The 21,707-nt window shown below is 42.5% G+C and overlaps 1 protein-coding gene and 2 non-coding genes across 5 annotated transcripts in view; 2 read left to right on the top strand and 1 right to left on the bottom strand.

Moving 5' to 3' along the window:
• Positions 1 to 131: 131 nt before the first annotated feature.
• TTF2 (transcription termination factor 2) lies at positions 132 to 18,981 on the top strand. Of its 3 annotated transcripts, XM_009085495.4 has the most exons (22): positions 132 to 222; positions 327 to 438; positions 647 to 733; positions 1,803 to 1,869; positions 2,330 to 3,286; positions 4,180 to 4,306; positions 5,546 to 5,703; positions 6,579 to 6,660; positions 6,962 to 7,075; positions 8,036 to 8,186; positions 8,878 to 8,983; positions 9,978 to 10,168; positions 11,094 to 11,247; positions 12,046 to 12,137; positions 13,273 to 13,355; positions 13,815 to 13,954; positions 14,723 to 14,893; positions 15,467 to 15,525; positions 16,388 to 16,541; positions 16,637 to 16,719; positions 17,703 to 17,777; positions 18,630 to 18,981. In XM_009085495.4, the coding sequence occupies exons 1-22, from the start codon at positions 195 to 197 to the stop codon at positions 18,772 to 18,774; spliced, it is 3,336 nt and encodes a 1,111-aa protein (XP_009083743.3). In that variant the 5' UTR covers positions 132 to 194; the 3' UTR covers positions 18,775 to 18,981. The 3 variants fall into 3 exon arrangements, with proteins under 3 accessions (XP_009083743.3, XP_050843968.1, XP_018763631.3); XM_050988011.1 differs by lacking the exon at positions 132 to 222 and having other exon boundaries at positions 378 to 438; positions 2,571 to 3,286; XM_018908086.3 differs by lacking the exons at positions 132 to 222; positions 327 to 438 and having other exon boundaries at positions 446 to 733; positions 2,571 to 3,286.
• A 1,345-nt stretch (positions 18,982 to 20,326) lies between these two features.
• On the top strand, positions 20,327 to 20,409 carry TRNAL-CAG (transfer RNA leucine (anticodon CAG)). Its single transcript has one exon. It is a non-coding gene; the product is annotated as a tRNA-Leu (tRNA).
• Positions 20,410 to 21,699: 1,290 nt separating this feature from the next.
• The window catches only part of TRNAS-AGA (transfer RNA serine (anticodon AGA)), an 82-nt gene continuing 74 nt past the window's right edge, over positions 21,700 to 21,707 (bottom strand). The window contains exon 1 of the tRNA in view: positions 21,700 to 21,707. This exon is cut by the window's right edge and continues 74 nt beyond it. This is a non-coding gene — a tRNA (tRNA-Ser).

The following is a 21,707-nucleotide window of genomic DNA, read 5'->3' as shown; positions in this document are numbered from 1 at the left end:
GGCCACGCCCCTTCTCCTTGTGGCCACGCCTCCTTAGCGGATTCCCTCACGCCTGTTCCCGCCCTCGGGGGCGCGATGGCAGCACAGCGCAGCGGCGATTGGCTGCTCCGCCCGTGTCCGTCGCTGATTGGTGGGACCGCCGGCCCGGCGGGATTGGCCGCGTTGAAGGGCGCGCGCGGCCGTGCCACCTGGCCATGGAGGCCGTGCTGTGCTCCGAGCACGGTGGGGTGGGGGGGCCCCGGGGGCCCCGGGCCCCGGGTGGTCTCCATGAGGGGCGGTGTATGGGGGGCTCGGCCTGACCAGTTGTGCTCTTCTCCGCTCCGCAGGGTCCCTCTGCTTCCTGAAAACGGGTGTCCGCGATGGCCCCAGCAAAGGGAAGAGCTTCTACGTGTGCGGGACGCAGGGCCCCGCTGCCTGCGGCTTCGTCCTCCCAGCGCCGTAGGTGCAGGGCAGGGGCTGCAGGAGGGGGACGATGGGACAGCGGACACACTTGACTGTCCTGAGGGAAGTTCACTGCTGTGTCAGCAGTCGCAAACTTGTTTTCTTACATAGCCTTTGTTTCGTCGCCAGCGATCGCTTTACGGTGGCAGTTTCCTGGGCAGCTCGTCTTGTCTGTATTCTTCCGATTCTTCTTTCCTCCCTTCAGGGTTCCTGCTTCTCACTGCTTGATCCATGAGGGGTGCGTGGTGGAGCTGCAAGTTCTGGTTAAGCAGCCGGACAGAGATGAATACCAGTAAGTTCCTCAAATTTTTTAAAAAACCGAGTGTCTGCCTTCAAACGGGTAAAACCTATGTTCCTTTTTCCTTCTTTATCTTATGTTCAGTGCTTAAAATAATCTTCTCAAACTCATTCTGACTAATGGTCGTTTAGTCATTTACGTCAGAAAAACTTGAATTCTGTGATTAAGTAGTTTTTCTATAATGATTTAACATCCTTCTAAGCTGTACCTATGTTCTGTGGGGAAAGGAGGGTCATTACTTAGAGTATCTCATTTTTATGGCATTTTTGAAGACTTACTTTGTGGGATGCTGCCTCTTAAAAATAGAGATTGTTATTCTTAGGATCAGGAGGCTCCTAGCTGTCTTTATTATTTATAAACAAGTGAGAGAGTTGAACTACCAATCATTCAAAGTGAAAACAGGACTTTATTGCACTTTGAAACAAATGGTGTTGGAGAACCAGAGAATTTTTAGTTTCCTTCTAAAATTGAAGAGAGTCTTTGAGCCTGGAAGCCTTCACTTACCCTGTTTCCAAATGTTTGCCACTTTCATTAGCAGTTGCATCCAATAGTATAAATGTGGGTCATCAGATTTTGTTTTTAACAGAATTGAGCATGGCTCTGTGGTTGGGTTCATCCAAACTCGGCATCAAGTTCCCCAGTGTTAGTTCTGATAAAGTACTTGCAGCAGTCCTGCTTGGCTGCTACCTTAAAAAAGAGTTGTTATAAACATGAGGTAGCCTGTGCAGTGTAACTAAAAGAAGAGTTGTTTCCTTGCACCTTGAAATCATAAGATGTTTCTAAGGCTTTAAACATAGACAGTATTTTTGCCAGAGCAGTTACTCTTCTATTGCTAAAATTTAGAAAAACCCCAAACCCTAGGAATCTTTATTTAGACAACACTACTTCTGTAAGAAGCCCTGTTGCCAGTGTTCACAGCCTTTTGTCATGCGAAGGTCTGAACATAAAGTACAGACTCATAGAACTTGTCTGTCATGATTTTTGTTGCAAAGTACTTTTAAAATAATGCTTAGAGTTTCTTCATTGGCTCCTGGGATTGAAATCTTGTTTTAATTCTTGGTAGGTTGTTTTACCGGTGTCTTAAGAGTAAGTTGAATGGGAAGAAATGGTGTGGAAGTTTCCCATGGCAGGTAAGGGTGGTTTGTTTGTATTATAGTATCACCTTACTCTGGCATGGCTTTTCATTCCATATACCATAATCACCTCTGAAACTATTTAGTGGGAATTTTTATATTTTCCAGCCGAGAAGTGTATCAGGCCTGCTGTCCTCTAGATGAGATTTCTCTTTCTTCTAAGTTGTGTGAAGTCCTCACTATTCTTCAGTCTTAGAAGAAGCTTGGATTTGATTCCTGGCTGTCTTTTTTCTAGAGATTGTTTTTTGGGATCAAGTCCCAATAGCACAATGGGAATGGCAAAAAAAGTAGAAAACCAGCTTTTGTTTTGGATTTCTTATGAAATGTTATCCTGATTCTGTTAAAATGATAGGAAAGATGATCTTGGTAGAGGATGAAGTCTTGCTTGAGGTGATAAGGTTTTGTGTGTTATTAACAGGCTTTAACGTTAGCATTTACTGCCATGTACATATTGCAGGATCCAAAAGCTACCAAAGTGTCAAAACACTTGGAATCCCAGCCCAGAACAGTACCTTTCTTCAATCCCATTAGCCAAAGAAATCCATTCAAAGTGCTAGATGAGAATCGTGCTCCATCATCCTGGAAACAAATGAAACAAAGAAATGGAGAGGAAATTAAAGCAAAAGGAGCTAAAGCAGAGAATGAGAGTGTGCTGGTGTCACATAAAGAAAAGAAATTGACCTCTGATTTTTCCACAGAGATGGTACCTCTAGAACAACTCAAAAATAAAAATGAATCATCCACAGGAACTAAAAGTGATCTGGATCTTCAGGAGACTACAGTGTCTGTATCTAAACTTTGCCTTTCTGAGACCAGGAAAGAGAAAAATACACTTTCAGAGGAAGAGAAATATGGTGGTAATGCCAGGGAATCCAAGAAGCCTTCTGATTTTGTGGACAAGGAGCCAGGCACAAGATCAAAACTCTTCCCACTAAGTCTTGGAAAGCAAAGTACAAGTACCAGGCCTCCAGGAGAGGAGCAGCTTGGAGAAAAAAGCTTAAAAAGTTGTAGGGATAAAGACACAAGAGAGAAAGATTGCAATGGTCAGAAGAATGGTGAAATGACACTGGTGTCTAAGGAAGATGCCCCTTCCCCAGCAGGAGCACAGTTGGCATCGCAGTGTGCTGCCCTGAGGAGAGGGGCAGAGGCAGAGCTGCCCAAGGCACAACTCGGGCCAGGGCTGCCACAGTCTCCTGGTAAAGCCTCTGCCAGTGATAGTGATGAAGAACAATCTGTTTGTTCCTCATCAGGTGAAAGTAAACCTGAGAAATCAGTTAAGATTCCTTCAGAAAAATCAGGAAAGAGTGTGCAGGGGACACCTTTGCCAGGAGCAGCAGCATCACATCGCATGGAAGGACCCCAGGACCCTAAAGTGCTTCATAACCGTCTTCTACTCCAGCTGAAACAGAAAAAGGTAATTTTTGCACCTGTTATTTGGGGGTTTTATTGTTCTGTTTTGAAGGTGAGTTCTGTTACTTGTGACAGGCATTGGAATATGTATCCTCACAGCAGAAACTCAAAATGTGGTTTAGGAAGCTGTGGCATGGAAGTCAATTCAGCCAGAATGTACAGACTGCTTGTAATAAGCAGATACAAACCAATTACTTCAAAGGTAGTACAATCTTCTGCCTTTGGGGATTCTTAGTTTTGACCCACCTGAGGCTGTGTCTTGTCTTTTACTCTGAAAAGAATTTGTATAAAATGGAATAGTGCACAGCCAGTTTAACCCTTGTAAATAACATGGCTGTCTCTTGGCCTTGTGCAGTAGGAGTGATCTAGCTATGAAAGCTTACACTGGGTTGAATTAAACTACCTGCCTGTTTGCTTTTTTTTTTTTTTCCCAATAATTGCCAATCACTGTTTTACAGTTTTCATTATGAACCCCCCTGTTTGTCTGGAGTTCAGATCAGAACTTTGAAATGAAATCAGAACTGGTGTTTTTGCAAGCATAGAGAGAAAGATGCAAGTAGGTTAAATGTTGTGGATGTTTTGAGAGATGTTAAGATTGTCTGACTCACTTGACTGCCTGTTTCATAAAAAGGAAGAATCCTGTGTCCTTCCATATTTTTTAATGAAACACTAATGCTTAGTTTTCTAAAGAACACTAGTGGTTAGTTTATTTTCTGCTGAAAGATTGTTTAATTGCACTGAATAGCACTTGAAAGCCTTTGGAGACTACAGAACAGTATCAAAATGGAAATTAAAATGGGAAAGGATTAGTTCTTTTTAGACTTCTGACCTGATTGTTCTGTGTTGGCGGAGAGCTTGGTGACCATACTGAAGTTTTGGTTTCTTTCTTTTTTGCAGAGTACATTGGCTACAGTGAACGTTCAGATGCTGCCAGATAAAGGGGAGCGCTTATTAAAGCAAGTGCGGGATTTGGAAGCTGCACTCAGTGCTCTTAACATTTCAACAGCAGATACTAGTGAAAATGGTAGGGCTAGTATTTTTTTTTTTTACCTTTTTTTTTTCCCTCCAGAAGTTTACAAAACAGTTTGTCTTAAAATAGTTGTTAATATGGAGGAAACATAGCACATACTTATATATGGCCTGTGGTCTATAAAACATTTGTCTGTTGAGATTTACTGAAGAGGAAAATTGTTAATTGCAAAGTACGTGTCTGGGAGCAGATGGATGGAGCAACTCAAATGTTTCCTCTGTAATGTAGCAGCTTCCCAAGGGAATTTCCTTCCACTCTTAGGATCTAGGTTTCCTGCTTTGGCTACATGACTGAGGCAGGTACTCTATCTCAATGAAGTGTTCACTCCCTCTATTGCATTATACAACTGTGCTGTTCATGCATGTCGTCGCTGAATATTCTAGTTACCAGATTCAAAATGAGCAGCTGCCAGTGTGCCATTCCTGAGAGAGAAAAGCTCATGAGCTCTCTTGGCCCATTTCTTCTTGGATGTTTTAATAGTTTTTGTGTCCAAAATATTGACAAAAGAGATGGCTTCAATATTAATAAATCCTCTAGGAAGAGGGTTCAAAACTCACCTTGTCTGCACTACTCTGATCACAGCTGCACAGTTCATGGTGTTGCTGTAAAGCACATACTGAGGCTGCAGCTGGACACATTGCCTGTCACAGCAGCACAAGAGCACATGTTTGTAGTTGCAGTGGCTCAGGTGATGTGGTAATCTATTAAACTGGTGTCACCACTTCACAGTATTTTGCAAGCAGACTGTTGGGCAAAATGAAGGCTCTTCTCTGGGCTATGGAGCAAGGCTCTGAGATTCACTGTTCAACCTTTTCCGCCTGTGATTCCTTTCTCCTTAAGGGCAGGATAGCACAAGAAGCAGCTGCTGTGAAGAGTCTTTATCTAACCCAGTTGGCAGGCCACGTAATACAAGGTTGATAGCACCTCTCCTGCTTCAGGATCCTACAGCAAAGGCCTCTGCAGGCTCACAGAGTCACCTCTCAGCTGCTGCTACTTTGGGTTCCAGTGGCCAAAGTTTTGGAAGTACAGGAGGAGTTTGCTATTATAGAGAACCCTGTTAAGTACTATTTCTGAAATAATCCTGCAACTTGTGAATACATGTGAGAGTAAGCCTGTTTAGTTGCTGCATACTGTCCCTCTGACATCTGTAGCCGCTGAAGTCAATCTCTGGGGTGAAAGATCTGTTTGGGAAAGTTAGCTTGTAAACACATCTCTGGTACTGTATCTTTGCAGTGAATGTTGGTGTGCAGAATCTGTATGGGGGAAAAATGACAGAAGACCGAATCAGGGCTGTACACAGTGCCACATTTGAGGCTATTAATCATCTTCACAAATCTCTAGAATCCTGTCCAACAGAGGAGACAGCAGCTGAAGATCCCTCTGGCCTCAAGGTGGGTTGGCAAGGATGGAAGCTGTCCAGGCTCTGGATCAGTGGATGAATGCATCAACTTCTGAGTAGTACCCTAGAGCATTCCTTCCTTCCCACTTTGACATACTTTGCATCCTGCTGGATGGAGATACTCTATAATTATGTTCCATCCATGTTGTTTGTATGTGACTGGCAGAACAGAGATATGAGGAACCAGCTGAGAACCTAATTTTTCGTTCTTGCTGGTGAGCTATAAGAAATAATCTTTCAAAAAAGGTTTGGAGGTGATTATGTTCATGGAATGTGATGGACTCCAGAGTAGTTCTGATCTATTTGAGGTTATATACAAGGTATTGGAACAAATGCATGCTCCTCTACAGGATGGTGTGTAGGTACATATATGTTTTGTCATTTGTCACATTGTCTTGGTACCTTTTCAGTGGTGGGGAAGGCCACTGAATGTCCTGTTTTAAGAGTTTGTAGTGGGTCTTAGACTCGGTGAGAAAAGGGGAAGTGTTCTCAATCCCTTTCTTTGACAGTGGTAGCTGTTGTAAGCAAGGCAGTCCGGGGTGGATTTTCCAGCTGAACAAGCCATCATTATCTGCTCTCTGAGAGCACTCTGCGGCATTAGGCTGGTTAGTGCAGGAAACAGTACAAAGACTCATCTATGGTACTGCTTACCTCCTGTCTGCAAAAGTTGCTTATCCCAGGTATCCCAGCCTGTATGGAAAAAGATCAGGTAGGTAAATTCCTTTTTGTGGGATTGTAGTAAAACAGTGAACATGGCAATTGCGGATTGTAGTAAAACAGTGAACATGACAATTGGTACAGGAAGCAGAAGTATTTAAATTTTGCCAGGCGTTTCCTTCAAATCCTCTGTCTCACTCACCCCCTCAGGTCCCACTGCTGCAGCACCAGAGACAGGCACTTGCATGGCTCCTCTGGAGAGAGAGTCAGAGGCCATGTGGAGGAATTCTGGGTGAGCAGAAAAATGGCAAAGTGGATTTTGCGGGGCAGATCTATGCCAGCAAAGTTTTGCATGGAACTTATTTGGAGGCCAATAACTGGTTATTTTGTAGAGATGTCAAAAGGGCTTGTTTTCTGTGCCCTATTACCAAGTACAGGTATTAACCAATTACTAAATCGTACCCTGACATTATCATCTGTGTATTTTTGATTTTCTGGGTTCCCCAGGACACTTTCTGATGTAGTATTTCACTCAGTGTAGATCCAAGTGGGCTCGTTTCTGCAGGTGATAACTTGTGTGCATCTTTTTGCAGCGGATGACATGGGCTTGGGGAAGACTGTAACCATGATTGCTCTCATTCTGGCCCAGAAGCAGCTGAAGACAAAGAAAAGAAAGGAGACATTAGAAATATGGCTATCCAAAAATGGTACAGAATTTTTTCCATCCTACAGCACATACATTATGATGAAGTGCCATCTGAAATGCCTAAAGTATTACAGGTTAAGGGGTTGTAGAGCAACACACTGTATCTGTGCTCACTTTCCTTCTGCAGGAAACTTTCGTTTGGCTATATATTACTGTGCCTTCTTGCATGGCCCTTCTCTGATCAGGGTCATTTTTGTCTCCCGTTGGATGTGTGGGATTTTCCAACTCATTACTTTATATTGTTTGAAGATTTTTTTTTACTGTTTTCCTGAAATAGTTAAAGCCAGCATATCACAGAATCACAAGGTTGGAAGAGACTTTCAAGATTATCGAGTCCAACCCATTCTCTGACACCCTGACAGCTCAACTAAATCATGGCACCAAGTGCCACATCCAGTCTTTTTTTAAACACATCCAGGGATGGTGACTCCACCACCTCCCCGGACAGACCATTCCAATTCTTTATCATTCTTTACATTGAAACCTTTTTCCTAATATCTGACCTGTATTTCCCTTGATGCAGCTTGTGACTGTGACCTCTTGTTTTGTCAGTTGCTGCTTGGAGAAAGAGACCAACCCCCACCTGACTACAACTACCTTTCAGGAGGTTGTAGAGAGTGATATGCTGGGTTTGCAAAAGATTTCACAGTTTTTTAAACATATACGTAGTTTTCTTAGGGACATCAAATAGTTACTACTCACCTTTCTTGAACTGATCTTTTTTCTTTCCAACTCTCCCCCAAAGATCACTTATTTTGTCCACAGATACTGGTGATGTTAGTGCTTTTTTAAAGAGTCTTGCTTCTGAGGATTGTTTCCATGCGAATACAGATGGTTTGTACTGTCTGTATCCTCATGGAATTGGTTGGACACTCTTCTCAATTACAAATTTCCAAAGATTCTGTCTTTGTTCTAGTCTAATGTGAAGACGTTGAAACCTGTCTGCAATATTTTCTTTTAGACTTCACTGTTATCCCTTCCCATGGCACTTTAGTTATTTGTCCTGCGTCCTTGATCCATCACTGGAAGAAAGAGATTGAGAGATACGTAGTCTTTGGCAAACTGAGGGTCTGTCTGTACCATGGGGCAAATCGAGATAAGCATGCAGAGCTGTAAGTGCTAAACCATAAATATGACCAAGAAAAGCAAAATACTATGTAGCAAGAGACTGTGTTTATCAAAATTGAAATCAAAGTGGATGTAGAATGATGGGAGAATGTGAAGTATTGAAATGTGGAAGGTCCAGTAAGTCAGGCTGATGTGTGCTGTCAAGGTGTATTTAGTAAAACGTTTGTGGCCTGTGCTACTGAACCACGCTCAGTGGTTCTGATGGAGGCTGTTGTTTCTTCTGATAGCAAAAAAAAAAGGGTGTATATTCTCCAAAATATCTCTTGCTTGCAAAAATTGTCAGTGGCAGTTTCTTTCGTGCTTGTACTTGGTAGTTGTATTTTTTATCAGCAGTATGTATAATTCAGTGTATTCTCTAGACCTCTTCAGGCCAGGCTGAGCAGTATTCCTGGGTGCCAGGTTCTAAGTACAGCTCATGCCATGTGGTGTGCATTCTGGTCAATGGGCTTTTACTGTCATCTTGAGCTTGATGTGTCTACTTCCAGTATCCTTAAAATGGGGACAATGCGTTTTTCCTGTTTAACTGCAATGAAGCTCAGTTTCCTGTAAAACTCAGAGTTTCAGCTCCTGTAGCACTGTGTTGTTCTTAAATGCATTCTTCAGCATGCATTTAGTCTCTCTTGCAAAAAAAAATTGCTTATTGGTTCTTGTTCCTGATTACTACTTTTCATTCAGGCTTTCTGGATATGATGTTGTTGTCACAACCTACAGCCTTCTCTCCAAGGAGGTTCCCGCAACCAAAGAGGAGGGGGAAGTCCCTGCTCAGGACCATGATGTGGGGGTGAGAAGCCATAGTGTCCATAGGGAATTGCCTTAAAGTTTTGTTCTGAGGTGTTACAAACCGTTGTTTCAAATAGCACCTTATATGTGCTACAGTGAGCAGCAACTTGATCTATTTTTTTTTCATAAATCCCAGTTGATTTTTTTTGTAAAAGCAAAGTGATGAGAGGAGGTACTGTAAAGTGGAGCAAGAACAGATATATTCACAATATATATGTTCTGTAGAATTATAGAATATGCTACATTGAATACAGACAGTTGAAATGTCTTAAGAAGTAATTTCAAGAATGCAATGATGAATCTCATTCTCCTTTTGAGGTGAAGGAGTAGTAGACTCTTCTGTTTGATGTTCTTTGTTACTTGAAGCACTAATGCCACCCCAAACTACCAGAAACCTCAGGCTCTGGATCAGTCTGAATTTAGACTGAGGCAGCTTCCATGCTGCCTTGAAGAAACAGCAGTGTGCTGGCTCGGCTGTGAATATAATGATGTGATTACTGAGTGCTGACTGAAATGACACCACAGTGTAGAGGAAGTCCCTTGCTGTCTCCTTCATCTCTGCCCAGCTCTAGATGTAGCTCTTGAAGAAAACAGGACTTGTAATTTTCTGAAATTTCTAGGTGGCATCTAAAAAATTTTGAAAGATCAAAATAATTATATGTGGTCCTTCATCTCAGCATAGCAAAATTTTACTGATATGAAACACCTCTTGAAGCAACAACATTATAAGGTAAAATGTTAAAAGCAAGAAAACAAACAAAATACTAGAAATTGTTATTGAGATCAGGCAAATGAGTTAGTTTTTGGCTTATAAACTTTAAACATGGAAGCTTTAAAGAGATGATGTTGGGAGACCATTTCTTACAGGACAGTAAGAGCAGAAACTGCTACTGACTAACATCACAAAAATATTTTGTGCTGGAAAAATGTGTTTGCTTGTGCCTCCTTAGAGAACCTGGGTTTTGATTCAGATTATAGTCTGCTTTTTCTTTCAGAGTGGATCATGTCCCTGTTCCCCTTTGCTCAGGGTAGCTTGGGCTCGAATTATATTGGATGAAGCTCACACTATTAAAAACCCACGGGTTCAAACCTCTATAGCTGTGTGCAAATTGAGAGCCAGTGCCAGATGGGCTGTCACTGGGACACCAATACAGAACAACTTGCTGGACATGTACTCTCTCCTGAGGTGAGCTGGCTGCATGTGACCACATGGACAGGGATCCAGTCTTAGTAATTCTTCTCTGATGAAGTGCTGAAGTTGTTTCTAAGATTAAGATGTCTCTAATATATGTGGAGTAGTAGGATTAGTTATATTAATGGTTAGCACCATTAGGTAGTAGGAGTATATTATTTGCAATCCATTATGTTAATGGACTGCAAAGGCTGTGGTTGAGGCATTGCAAAAGGCTGACCATGTGTCTGCTGTTGAGTGTAGCTTTTCTACCTCCATGGAGAACAAAGGGGAAATTACCTTGGATCTCCTTTGTCTTCAGGAAGAGTATGCACAAAACCAATTTTAATGAACAGAGGTGTTTTGAGTTAATCCCTGTTGTTACTGGGCATCCTGGGAGGACCTTGGAATTTTGTGCTACAAGGGCATTGAAGGAAAGGGTGAAAACTTTGGATTCTCTGAACAATGATAAACAGGTGCTCCTCATTGCTGAGGGGGGAAAGGTTACAAATGGTGTTGTAGAACCTGAGAAAACATGCATTTGAAAATAATTTTGGATAATAGAAATTAACTGTCAAGTAAGAAGCTTGCTATTTTGAAATAACAGATGAATATGCTTTTTGGCAAGTGCCTCTGCATTCTGGATGTCCTTTGTTTACAGGTGATGCTTGAAACATAATGGGCTAAGAGGAAGTGATGGGTACAGACTCAGAAACAGGTACTTACAGTATTAGTGATGGTAGGACATCTAAGCAAACAAGTTATCACCACCATTACACTGGAAATGAATTACTGCTCCTTGATTCATTTGGAAGTTATGGCATTTGGAAATGGTTTGTTTTGGTAGCAAGAAATAGCAAGAAATTTGGTTCTGGTCACTCCAGAGTAAGTGAAGAACTCTTCTTCCTTTGGTATGAAGTCTCTTTCCTTCCTGTCACAGGTTTCTACGTTGCTCTCCTTTTGATGAATACAAAGTTTGGAAGTACCAAGTAGATAACAACACAAGGAAGGGAGGGGAGAGGCTAAGTCTCTTAACCAGGAGCCTCTTACTGCAGAGAACTAAGGACCAGCTGGATTCAGTTGGCAAGCCCCTGGTAAGAACTTTACCCTCCAAAATTATATCATCATTCCATTGTTTTCCTTGCAGCAGTTAGTTATTTACATGAGTAAATTTGTTGATGGGTGGGGTTTCCTATCTGCTGCAGCCTCTTGAGCAAGAGAAGCAAATGTCTGTGGAATGATTTGGTTGCTTACCCCAAAAGCAGAATTAAAGAAAATAATGAAACCTTTCAGTTATAAATCACGTATTATTTATATCAGACAAATAAATCACATATTATTTATATCAGACAAAAATATGCCAAGTAATTGCATATGGATGGCCACTTAGTGGAAAGTTAGTCTAGATCACTGGACTAGCCTAGCTCTGAGAACCCAAGCTGCTGCATGTCAAATGGACCTGGTGTGTGCTGGAGCACTGGCTTTCTGCATTGCTTTTTACAAACAGTCTGTTGAATGGAATATTAGTCATAGGTGTGTCTTAAGCCTTTAAAAGGTATCGTTTTGGTGTACTATCTGATTTTGAATGGGGAAATAAGGTACTTCAACAACACAAAAATTTATCCCTTTGTGGTAGTTGTTGAGCAGTTCATACATAGTATGAACTTGTTATTGGATGAGCTGGAATAAAGATTTTATTGTGGGTGTTAACCAGGCTCCTTGGAGTTCTGTGAGCATCTGTTTTGTCATAACTGCGTTAATACGTATGGCTTTACTGAACAAACATCTTCTGAGACTTAGAGTGTTGTGTTAAATCTTGGATTGCTGCTGTTTGTGATGCTCTCTAAGACTTTTGCACTACATACATCTGATCCTGTGAATTTTCACTTCAGGTATCTCTGCCCCAGCGTAGGACGCAGTTGCATCAGTTAAAACTTACAGCAGAGGAGCAATCTGTATACAATGTGCTCTTCGCAAGATCCAGGTATGAATGTGGGTAGAGATATGGTATTTTGTGGGTTTATTTCTTATTGATATGGAAATCAGAGGAGAAATTCACTTCAGTTGAGGAGAGCTTTTGGATAAATTCCTATTAATTTTTTCCCCTTCTGATTTGTCTGTCTAGTGTGTTTGAAAATACACTGCTTGTTCAGGTAGCGGGCAAAACTGATTAATTTCTTTTCTCCCATATATTCACGCCTTATATGAGCTTTGTATTCTGGCCTTACATTTAATCTTACGGACTTCAAGACTCCAAAGACTTGGAATTGCAACATGTAATGTGTCACGGACATATTTTATGAAAAATCCTTTTGCTAGGATTTTTCTCCTGAGAAGCTGAGAGGCCTCAGAAACTAAATGTAAGCAATAATTATCTGCTGCTGTGGAATGCAACAGGTTCATCTTTGATTGGTCTCATGTGGTTGTTTTTAATTAATGGCCAATCACAGTCCAGCTGTCTTGGACTCACTGGTCAGTCACAAGATTTTATTATCATTCCATTCCTTTCCTTTCAAGCCTTCTGATGAAATCCTTTCTTCTATTCTTTAGTATAGTCTTAGTATATAATTTTCTTTTAATATACTGTGTATCATAAAAGAATAAATAAGCCTTCTGAAACATGGAGTCAAGATTCTCATCTCTTCCCTCATCCTGGGACCCCTGCAAACACCATTACAGTAGTTCTTAAATGATGATGTGTGAGCACCTGTAAATGAGAGAATTATATTTGCTCTGTGATTCTTGTACAGTTAGAAATTATGCTGGTCTTTTCAGATAGCTGTAATGCAAGCCAGCATCACTTTGTGTTCTCCTAGGCTCTTTCAGCAGTCTCACTGTAAAGATTTTTCCTTCCTTTTAACTATACATTTAAGAGTGTTCTCATACTCAAAAAGCAGACTTACTTTCTCTTGTGATTTCCGAAATGCGTCTTTGGTTTTGATCATACTCAGGTTAAACAAGACTTGGGGTTTTTTTGTGATCATTTTTGTGACTGAATGATTAATGAAACCTTCCTTACCTTAATGCATCATCAGCTTGCTAAGCTTGGGTCCCTCTTGCCTTTTTTCTTGCTGTGAATCCCAGTGTCTTTTTTTTTTTTTTTTTTTTTTTTTTAACAGGTCAACACTACAGTCATACCTAAAGAGACAAGAACAGAAAAATGAAGACAGAGAGTATGATGGTGGTAACCCCTTTGAGAAAGGTTTGGGCATGCCCTCCCCTGAAAACATTTTCAGAAGTGGCTTTTAAGTGCACAGCTCAGAAGGGGGAGCAGACCTGGGGTCAGGACTTAGAAATTCTTCAGAAAATGCTCCCCTCATGTTGCAAAGACTTATACCTTAGAATACTAAGTGTGTTCTCGTTGTGGCTCTGGGAAAATCTCTTAACCCTTCTGGGCCTAAAATTTCCTTTGAAATAAAGGTCTAGTTGCTCAGATAACATATGTCAGCATTTCTGTATGGTATATCATGCTCTGACTTGTGTTGTTGTCTTTTTTCCCTTTTTTACTTAAATTGGGGGTTGATGAGTTGCTATGTTAAATAGGTATTTGCTTGCCTGTTCATTCTTGACTCATCTTTGTGAACCTTTTCCTGGAGGTGGATGGGCAGTGCTCAGAAATGCTTCCACAAGCTCTTGATGTTTTGTCTTCCTTCTTTGGCAGTTGCACAAGAGTTTGGAGTCAGTCAAAAGGAATTTCTAGCAGGCTCACAAAGTGCCTCCCAGGTCTCAAGTACTGTCCATGTCTTGTCCATGCTCTTGAGACTCCGTCAGTGCTGCTGCCATCTCTCCTTATTGAAAGTGGTAATTGCATTGTAGCAGGGGGTTTAGTGGGGTTTTTTTAAGTGTTTATGTGAGTTAACAGATTTGGTAACACCTTTGTTTCTCTTAGCTATGAGAGTATGAACAGAGTCAATTTTAGGACTCTGTGTTTTGAAGCCCAAGATGTTTCAGATGGGCAGATGGGCTTCCCTTCTACTGAAGAGTTCCCCAGTATGACTTATATGGGCAGCTGTGTCTTTGGAAATACATTTATTCAGACAAAAAGGGAACCAGAATTTTAATAGTAAAGTCTTAATCTTAACCTAGTCTTTAAAAGTGAACAAGTGTAGCCTGTTTCAAGGGCTTCTTTTGTGTGGGAGACCTCTGTCAGTGCTTTGAGGTTGCCTTGCATGAAGCAGACTAATCTTGGGGTAGTTCTTGGCTCTGAACTATATTTATATAATATCAGCTGTAGAGAAAGTTCAGCTATTAGGGGAACAGGCAGGAATTTATGTGCTAACATCTGTAATCCTGCTGTTGTTAAGTGCTGAGGTGCGGAGGGAGTCTGAAGACACAGGACCACAGGAAATGGCTAAGTTCACAGGCTTTCCATACACTGCCGCTTTTGGGGCAGAATAAAGGTCCAAAGGAACTGTTTGATCCAGTAGTGTTTCTTAATTGTTCTGTCTTCATATTGCATAGCATCCTTCAAACCCAGCGTCCTCAGCAGATACTGTGCTGACTGGATCAGTACTGAATTTGATCTCAGGCTTGACTGTGATCCCTTATTATTTCGCTTTCTTGCCACAGGCTCTGGATCAAGTTAACTTGAACAGTGAAGGCCTTGTACTCTCCATTGAGGAACAGCTTGGTGCTTTGACACTGTCTGAGCTCTGGACTCCTGATTCCAAGTCTACAGTCTACCTCAATGGCACAGCTTTTCAAAGAGATATCTTTGACATCACCAGGGAGAGCACCAAGGTATTCTGGTTGTGGCATTCTTACCTTCCTTGAAAAGCTTGGATTTCAGCACTTTGCCTCTTAAATGGTAATTGCAGATCCGGCTAAGTTGCCAATTGAGATGGAATCAGATGAGTAGGTTGATAGCCTGCTGAGCCCCTTCAGGGAAGGCTCCAACTTCTCACACATTGAGGGGTATTTTTCATAAAGCTGTGAGGATGTGACTGCTGAAAAACTGTAAATGAAAATCTTAAGCACTGGATTCCCAGAAGCTCAGAAGAGCTTTTATATGAGATCATGGTGCTTGTGATGAGCAAGAAAAAGGGGGTGGCAGCAAGAGGAGAGGTTGCAATAACTTCCCATGGGAAGGTTGAATCTGTGAGACAGGCTTGTATGATTCGATTTCCTGGCCCTGTTTTCTGACGGGGGAGTGGTCTTACCAATGACTATTAAAATCTCTTCAAACTCTAAACATGGAGGAAATTTCAGTTGAAAAGCTATTTTGATCACTTTCTACATTTAATAAAGAATATCCAAGCATGAGCTGGATTATGAGAGCAAGCAGACTAATGTTTTGGATTTTTTTTCCTACAGATAGCTCAACTTTTGGCCGAATTGAAAACTATTCAGAGTCACCCAGAGCCTCATAAAAGGTTAGCAACCATGTCCTTTTCTTTAGTCAGAGTGATTGAGAGAAGCACGCTGTTTCTTGACAACAGCAGAAATAGCTTAAAATAATTGAATACAAAACTCATGGTATGATAAAATGGTGATAGTACTGCAGTAGTTGAACATAAATCTTGAGGGAAGAAAAAGTCTAAGACAAAAGAGGGGATTTTTGGATACAGATAAGTGTAAACATAAGGGAATATGTGAGAAGTTTCAGGCCTTGAGGCCCAGGAAGACTATTCTCCAGAAATAGGACTGGGAATAATTTTATTGTGATGAGAAGTATTTGCCCACCCTACAACCCAAAAGAAGTGGAGGACTAAAGTAGAGATTAAAACTGAACCTGTTAGAGATCAAGGAATGCATTGATCAGAGGACCTATAGAAAGCTTTTTTCCCATCTTTTCCCTTCATAAGAATGGGAGCACCAACATTGCTTTTGTTCCCTTTCAAGAAACTATTAAGCAAATTACTGTCTCAAACTGTTTAGTCCAAGAAACTGGAGAGTGAGAGGGTATAGTGAATCTAAATCTGGTGTTTGTATTGATTTTTGTGATTTTCAGAAAAAGCTGTGTTGTGACTCAGGTTTGTGGTTGGGAAGTGAAAATGTAAAATCCAAAAATAGAGGTGAAAGTTATAGACTTAATTTATATGAAGTTTATTGGGTATTAGTCTTCCACAGTAAGTTCTACCACTACACCTCTATTTCTGAATTGGGAAGGGGCTTGGCTCCAGTTTGCAGTGGGGAAGGGTGCCTGAATTGTTGTGTCCCCTTGGGTGAGACACTGCAATGACCAGGCTGTTCCAGTACAGGGTGCTGGTTGTGAACTCCCTGTTCTCTCTCCAGCGTGGTTGTCTCTCAGTGGACGAGCATGCTCAAAGTTGTAGCTGTGCACCTGCAGCGCCTGGGACTGAAGTATGCCACAGTGGATGGCTCTGTCAATCCCAAACAGAGGATGGATGTGGTGGAAGAGTTCAATAACAATCCCAAAGGGCCTCAGGTACGCATACAGAGCAGGGAAGCAGTCCCTCGCTCTGCTATGAGCAGTTGTGATGTCTGACTCTGTGACTGTAAATTCTCTTTTGGCCTTTGAAGGTAATGTTGGTCTCGTTGCTGGCTGGAGGCGTTGGCCTGAACTTGACTGGAGGAAACCATCTCTTTCTCCTTGATATGCACTGGTAAAGAGAAATACAGCTTCCATCTGTGAGAGAATATGGAGGGCATGCTGCTTGCTTTGTAACTGGATGTAATGTTCGATGCAACTGAGTTAGGTGGAAGGTGTTTAGCTTATAGTTGGGGTTAGTGGTTAGTTGGGGAAAAGTGTTTTTACTGTGGCCTTCATTTGAGATACTGATTTGTCAATCCAGTGCTCACTGCCCTGAAATACAGTACTGTAGGGGCAAGAAAAAATAGAGGAATATAACAGCAATCCATGTATGCAGCTTTGTGTCACAAAATGCTACCAGGGACTTGGCAGTCCCTCGCGTAATTTCTTGCAGTAATAGAAATGCTGCAGTAATGCCTACAGGCAGTTTGGCTTTGCAGTAATGCCTACAGGCAGTTTGGCTTGAAACAAATCAGTGGTGTTGAGCGTAGTCAGTAACTGGGCACAGCTAGGGTACCTTTGGGTTTTACATGAGAAGAGTGTGTGCAAGCTCCTGATATTTGTGTTGTCTCATCAAAGTCACAGTTGCAGGTTTTTTAAACTAAATGTTGCTCATGAGAACTTCAAAAGCAAACTAATGTGCCTCATACAAAACCAACTGCTGAGTAGTAGCATTAAGGAGATGCTTCTACAATATGGAGGGAATACCAACAGGTATTCCCTGTTACTTTATCAGATGGACCCACTTCTTATGTAAATATTCCTGAGTGATGGCCTTTTTCACTGGGGTTTGCCTTTTTGCTTCACTCTCTTTCCTCACCACCTACTCAGCTTTCTCTGAGTAGCAACTGTTGGCCAGGCTTGGGTCTACATGGACCAGTAGTCTCAGTCATGCAGTTGGCTTTCCCAGGCCAAAGGGAAATACAGTCAGGGTGAAGGCTGGCCATCAAGCTGGTAAACCTAAGGTAGGCTAAGAGCAGTTTTAGTTCTACAGAGGAAGAAAACAGAATTCCTTGGAGGCAGGAAAATGAGGCAACTTTTTTAATTACCTTGTAGGAATCCTGCTCTGGAGGACCAGGCATGTGACCGCATTTACCGTGTGGGGCAGAAGAAGGATGTTGTGATACACAGGTCAGCATTTTACTTAGCAGAAGGAGGAGCTGCTGCTTATGTACTGTCTGGCTTTAGTCAGTGAGATGTGACCTTGTTTTCTCTGCTTAGAGATAGACACAGGGTCTGACGGTAGCATTAAGATTTGGGCAGTGAGATAAAAATGTTTTCATATGTTCTGGGTGGCACTCATGTTGCTGTCCTGACACCTAGCAGGGGTTCTTGTTTTTCAGCCTGTGGATTATTGGGACTGTGTTCATTCCTGAGAACAGTTTGAAACATTTCTCTTAATTGAGTGGAGATTTTTTCACTGTGATCCCTAAGCCTGAACCTTTCTAGTATCACTAATAAAAAACACATAAAGCATTTCTAATAACTTTGCCACTTATTTCTAATAAGTGGCAAAGTTGACTTTTAGAAAAAGCATCTGTAACTAAGTACTGAAAGATTAAATTAGTTATTGTAAATGCACAGTACATTCAAAGACTGGAATCAAAAATGTTCTTTTGGGTACAATATTTTTTGAATAATAGGTGCCATCAGTTATCATGCAATAATTACAGGATTTTGTCACAGAATTGCTGTTACTTCAGATGACCAAAGTTGAGACCTGAAACGCATCAGACTTATATTTGAAATGCTATTGTGGTTGGATATGAGGATAGCTGTTTTCTGTTCAGAGGTAGTCTTGATTTGAGACAAAATAGGAGGGAAAAGTATTTTGTCAGTCACATAATTGGCTAATTATTAATTTCTAAGTAATATGAATCTTTTGAAATGTACTGAGGAAGTGTTTATATAATACTGACATTTTTTCGTAGCACTTGAGATGGCGTGGATTTGTTTTGTCCTTTTTTAATTTTTTTTTTTTAGGTTTGTCTGTGAAGGAACGGTAGAAGAAAAGATCCTGCAACTCCAGAAGAGGAAGAAAGGTCTTGCCCAGCAGGTTCTGTCAGGCACAGGAGAGACCTTCACTAAGCTCACTCTGGCTGACCTCAAAATTCTCTTTGGTGTCTAATTATCATTTGCAGTACCCAACAGAAAGTAATTTATACCTGTGAGTAACTGCAGATTTCATCATAAGGCTTCTGTTCTGAAGTGGTTGTTTATTTTGAACAACAACTACATGTTTGTAACTGTTCTGGAAAGTTATCTACTTCAATAGCTAGTTTCAATACTGATCATTTATATAAAGGTTAATAAAGTTTTAAGGTATTGTTTTGAAACAAAATGGTTCTTGGTTTTCTCTGAATGCCTTCTACTTAGAACACTTCTTTTCAGGACAGGAGATGCACAGGTGTAAGTGAAACAAGAACAAGGAGACAAACATGAGGTAGGGAAGTTCAGAGGTTGTGTGATGAGGTTGTGTGGGCATGAAGAAAGAGGAAAAAAATTGAGCATGATTCCGTGCGACTATATACATTTTAGAATTTTGAGTAACAAAATTAAGGAAGGACTTAGAAGAATACTATTGCTATAGAGCTTGTTAAAGAAAGACACAGGATACACTTTTCCTGGGGCAAAAGAAGGTGTTGTTCTCTGCCCCCCGGACACCCCCCCCCCCCCCGCGGTGTTTCTTTATACGGAGTTTTAAAGAACACCCTGTGTCTATCCCTGATTGGGCTGCAACAAGTTGTTACCCTGTATTGATTGGTCACTCAGTGCCCTGGTGTGTGTACATGCAGAAAGAGTTGTTTGTGACATAGTATCATTTTTCTACCTAAGGGTTGCAAAAACAGTTCATACAGGTGGCTAGTGTTTTTCACAATCCTAGAGTTTTTTCTCAGGGAAAAAAAAGCAGGAAAGCTGGTTGTTTTCAACTGCTGCAGGACTCTGTTCTCACAGAGCTGTCAGCTTTCTCATGGCTTCTGTTGGCTCAAGTCAGGGTTCAGTGTGTAAGGCCTCTGGCTGCTGTTCCACCACCACAAATACTTCACTTTCTCCTTTGCTCTTGACGAGGACTTTTTCTACCCTGCTCAAAATATTTACTGAAGCAGGGACTTAGATTTCTTTTATGTTTCTATGAAACAGAACCCGAGTTTCTAATTGTTGAGGGGATTTTTTTGTGACTTAGTTTTGAGGGCATTCTGAAGTTCAAGGTCTACCACATTCCTTTAGCTGCCATCTCATGAACTGCAGCAAAGTGATGTGAATGTATGGTTTTGGTATTCAAAGTCAATTACTTTAAAGTACTAATAAATAAGTGACTTCAGTTTGCACAGTTATCTACAGATCTGAGCAAAACTATATCTCTAATGTAAGTAGGTCTTTGTAACCCAAAAATCCTTGGTCTCTTGTGGAGGGGTGAGAGCACCCTTCACCCGTGGTCACTTAGCGGGTGACAGAACAGTGCTTCCTGGTGCTGAGCGGTGTTTCAGGGTGGTCTGTCCGGGGCGCTTATACAATGCCTGGAGGCTGCAAGGGGCAGGCTGGGTGCTCTCCTACCCTGGCATCGCTCTCTCCCGCTGCCTTGTCTGTTCAGGTGCTGTAAACGATACACAATTGTTCCAGGTGTAGCCAGGGGAACTATGATATGGCTGAACCAAATTCGGCCAAAGAGGGTCTCAGTTGTCAGGATGGCCGAGCGGTCTAAGGCGCTGCGTTCAGGTCGCAGTCTCCTCTGGAGGCGTGGGTTCGAATCCCACTCCTGACATACCTTTTTCAGCTTGTGAGGAGCTGTTTTGATGCGTGGTCCCGCCAAACGCGGGTGGGTGCTGACGTGGCACTAATCCTGCGCAGCCACGGGTAGGCGAGCGGAGGAGGCAAGTGCGCCAGGGACATGCGTAGTACCCACGCATTTGCGCCTCCGTTCTGTGCAGGCGGTGCTGTCCCGGATCGGCGCAGTGGCTGCCGTGCTAGTCGTGATTAGTACCACCCTGGCTGCAGTCTGACATGTAGAATGCTGATAGGATGTTTTACGAATGGGCCGGTTAGTTCAGCTGGTTGCAACTTGGTGCTACTAACGCCAGCACCGCGGGTTCGATCTCCCGTAGGGAGCACGATAAGGCTGCTGGTGCGGCCTTTCTCTGTGCTCCGTGGGCCGATCAGCAGAACGGGGAGAGAAGCTTGCCCTTTTGGAGGCACCCGAACCCTGCCGGTGATCGCCTGCAGAGCCGGGTAAAAGCTGCCGCTGCTGGGGTTCCAATTTGATTAGTCAGGCCTGATGCTTACGGAGGGCAGTGTCCAGCCAGACGTGAGGAAGAGGGGCTGAAAAGAAAGGCGTTTCCCAGGGCTGACCTCTCACGGCCGGTCCCCGCAGGAGAGCACAGCCCGATTTCCTATAGGAAGTGACACTAACCGACATCCCCGTCTTCGCTAGGTGCGGGCACCTGGGTACAGGGGTACCCCTCCGTCTCTGCGGTAAAAGTGATGAAAACGATCGGCGCCCTGCCCAATTTATCCCGCTAGAGGGCAGACACGAGCAACTCGAGCCGCGCTGGGCTGCTGCGGGCACGGGTTGAGCGGGAAGAGAGCCGGCCAGGGGTCAAAGGCGGCTACCCCAAAATATAGCTGCGGGAGAGGCCGGGAACATCCCAGGCACCGCTGGGATTCGAAGCCAGGGTCTCCTATTAATTAGAAAGGCGCTTTAACGAGTTAAGCCACGGTGCCAGGGAGGTCACAACAGGTCCCGCCTAGCCCTGCTGAAAAAGGGCCGGGGGGGGGGTGGAGTTGGGATGGGGGAAGCGTGCCTGGGGGCTTCCCCTCCCTGCTGGAGGGTTCCTGCTCCGAGGTGAGGCTCTCGGGGAGTGGCTCCGAATTTCCTAATTTTCTTTATTTCTTACTGGTGAAAATTTTAATTGTGTCAAAAAAAACCAAAAAAACAACAACAAAAAAAAAAAAAGGCAAACAGCGAGTGGGTTTGAGACACCGGAGAGGCAAAACAGCGAGTGGGTTTGAGACACCGGAGAGACAAGGACATTCAGAAAGAGAAAAACATGCTCTTCGTAGTCG

The sequence above is a fragment of the Serinus canaria genome, chromosome 1 (assembly GCF_022539315.1).
Source record: "Serinus canaria isolate serCan28SL12 chromosome 1, serCan2020, whole genome shotgun sequence".
In the NCBI taxonomy this organism is placed as follows: Eukaryota; Metazoa; Chordata; class Aves; order Passeriformes; family Fringillidae; genus Serinus; species Serinus canaria.
This window is presented reverse-complemented; position numbering and strand designations above follow the sequence as displayed.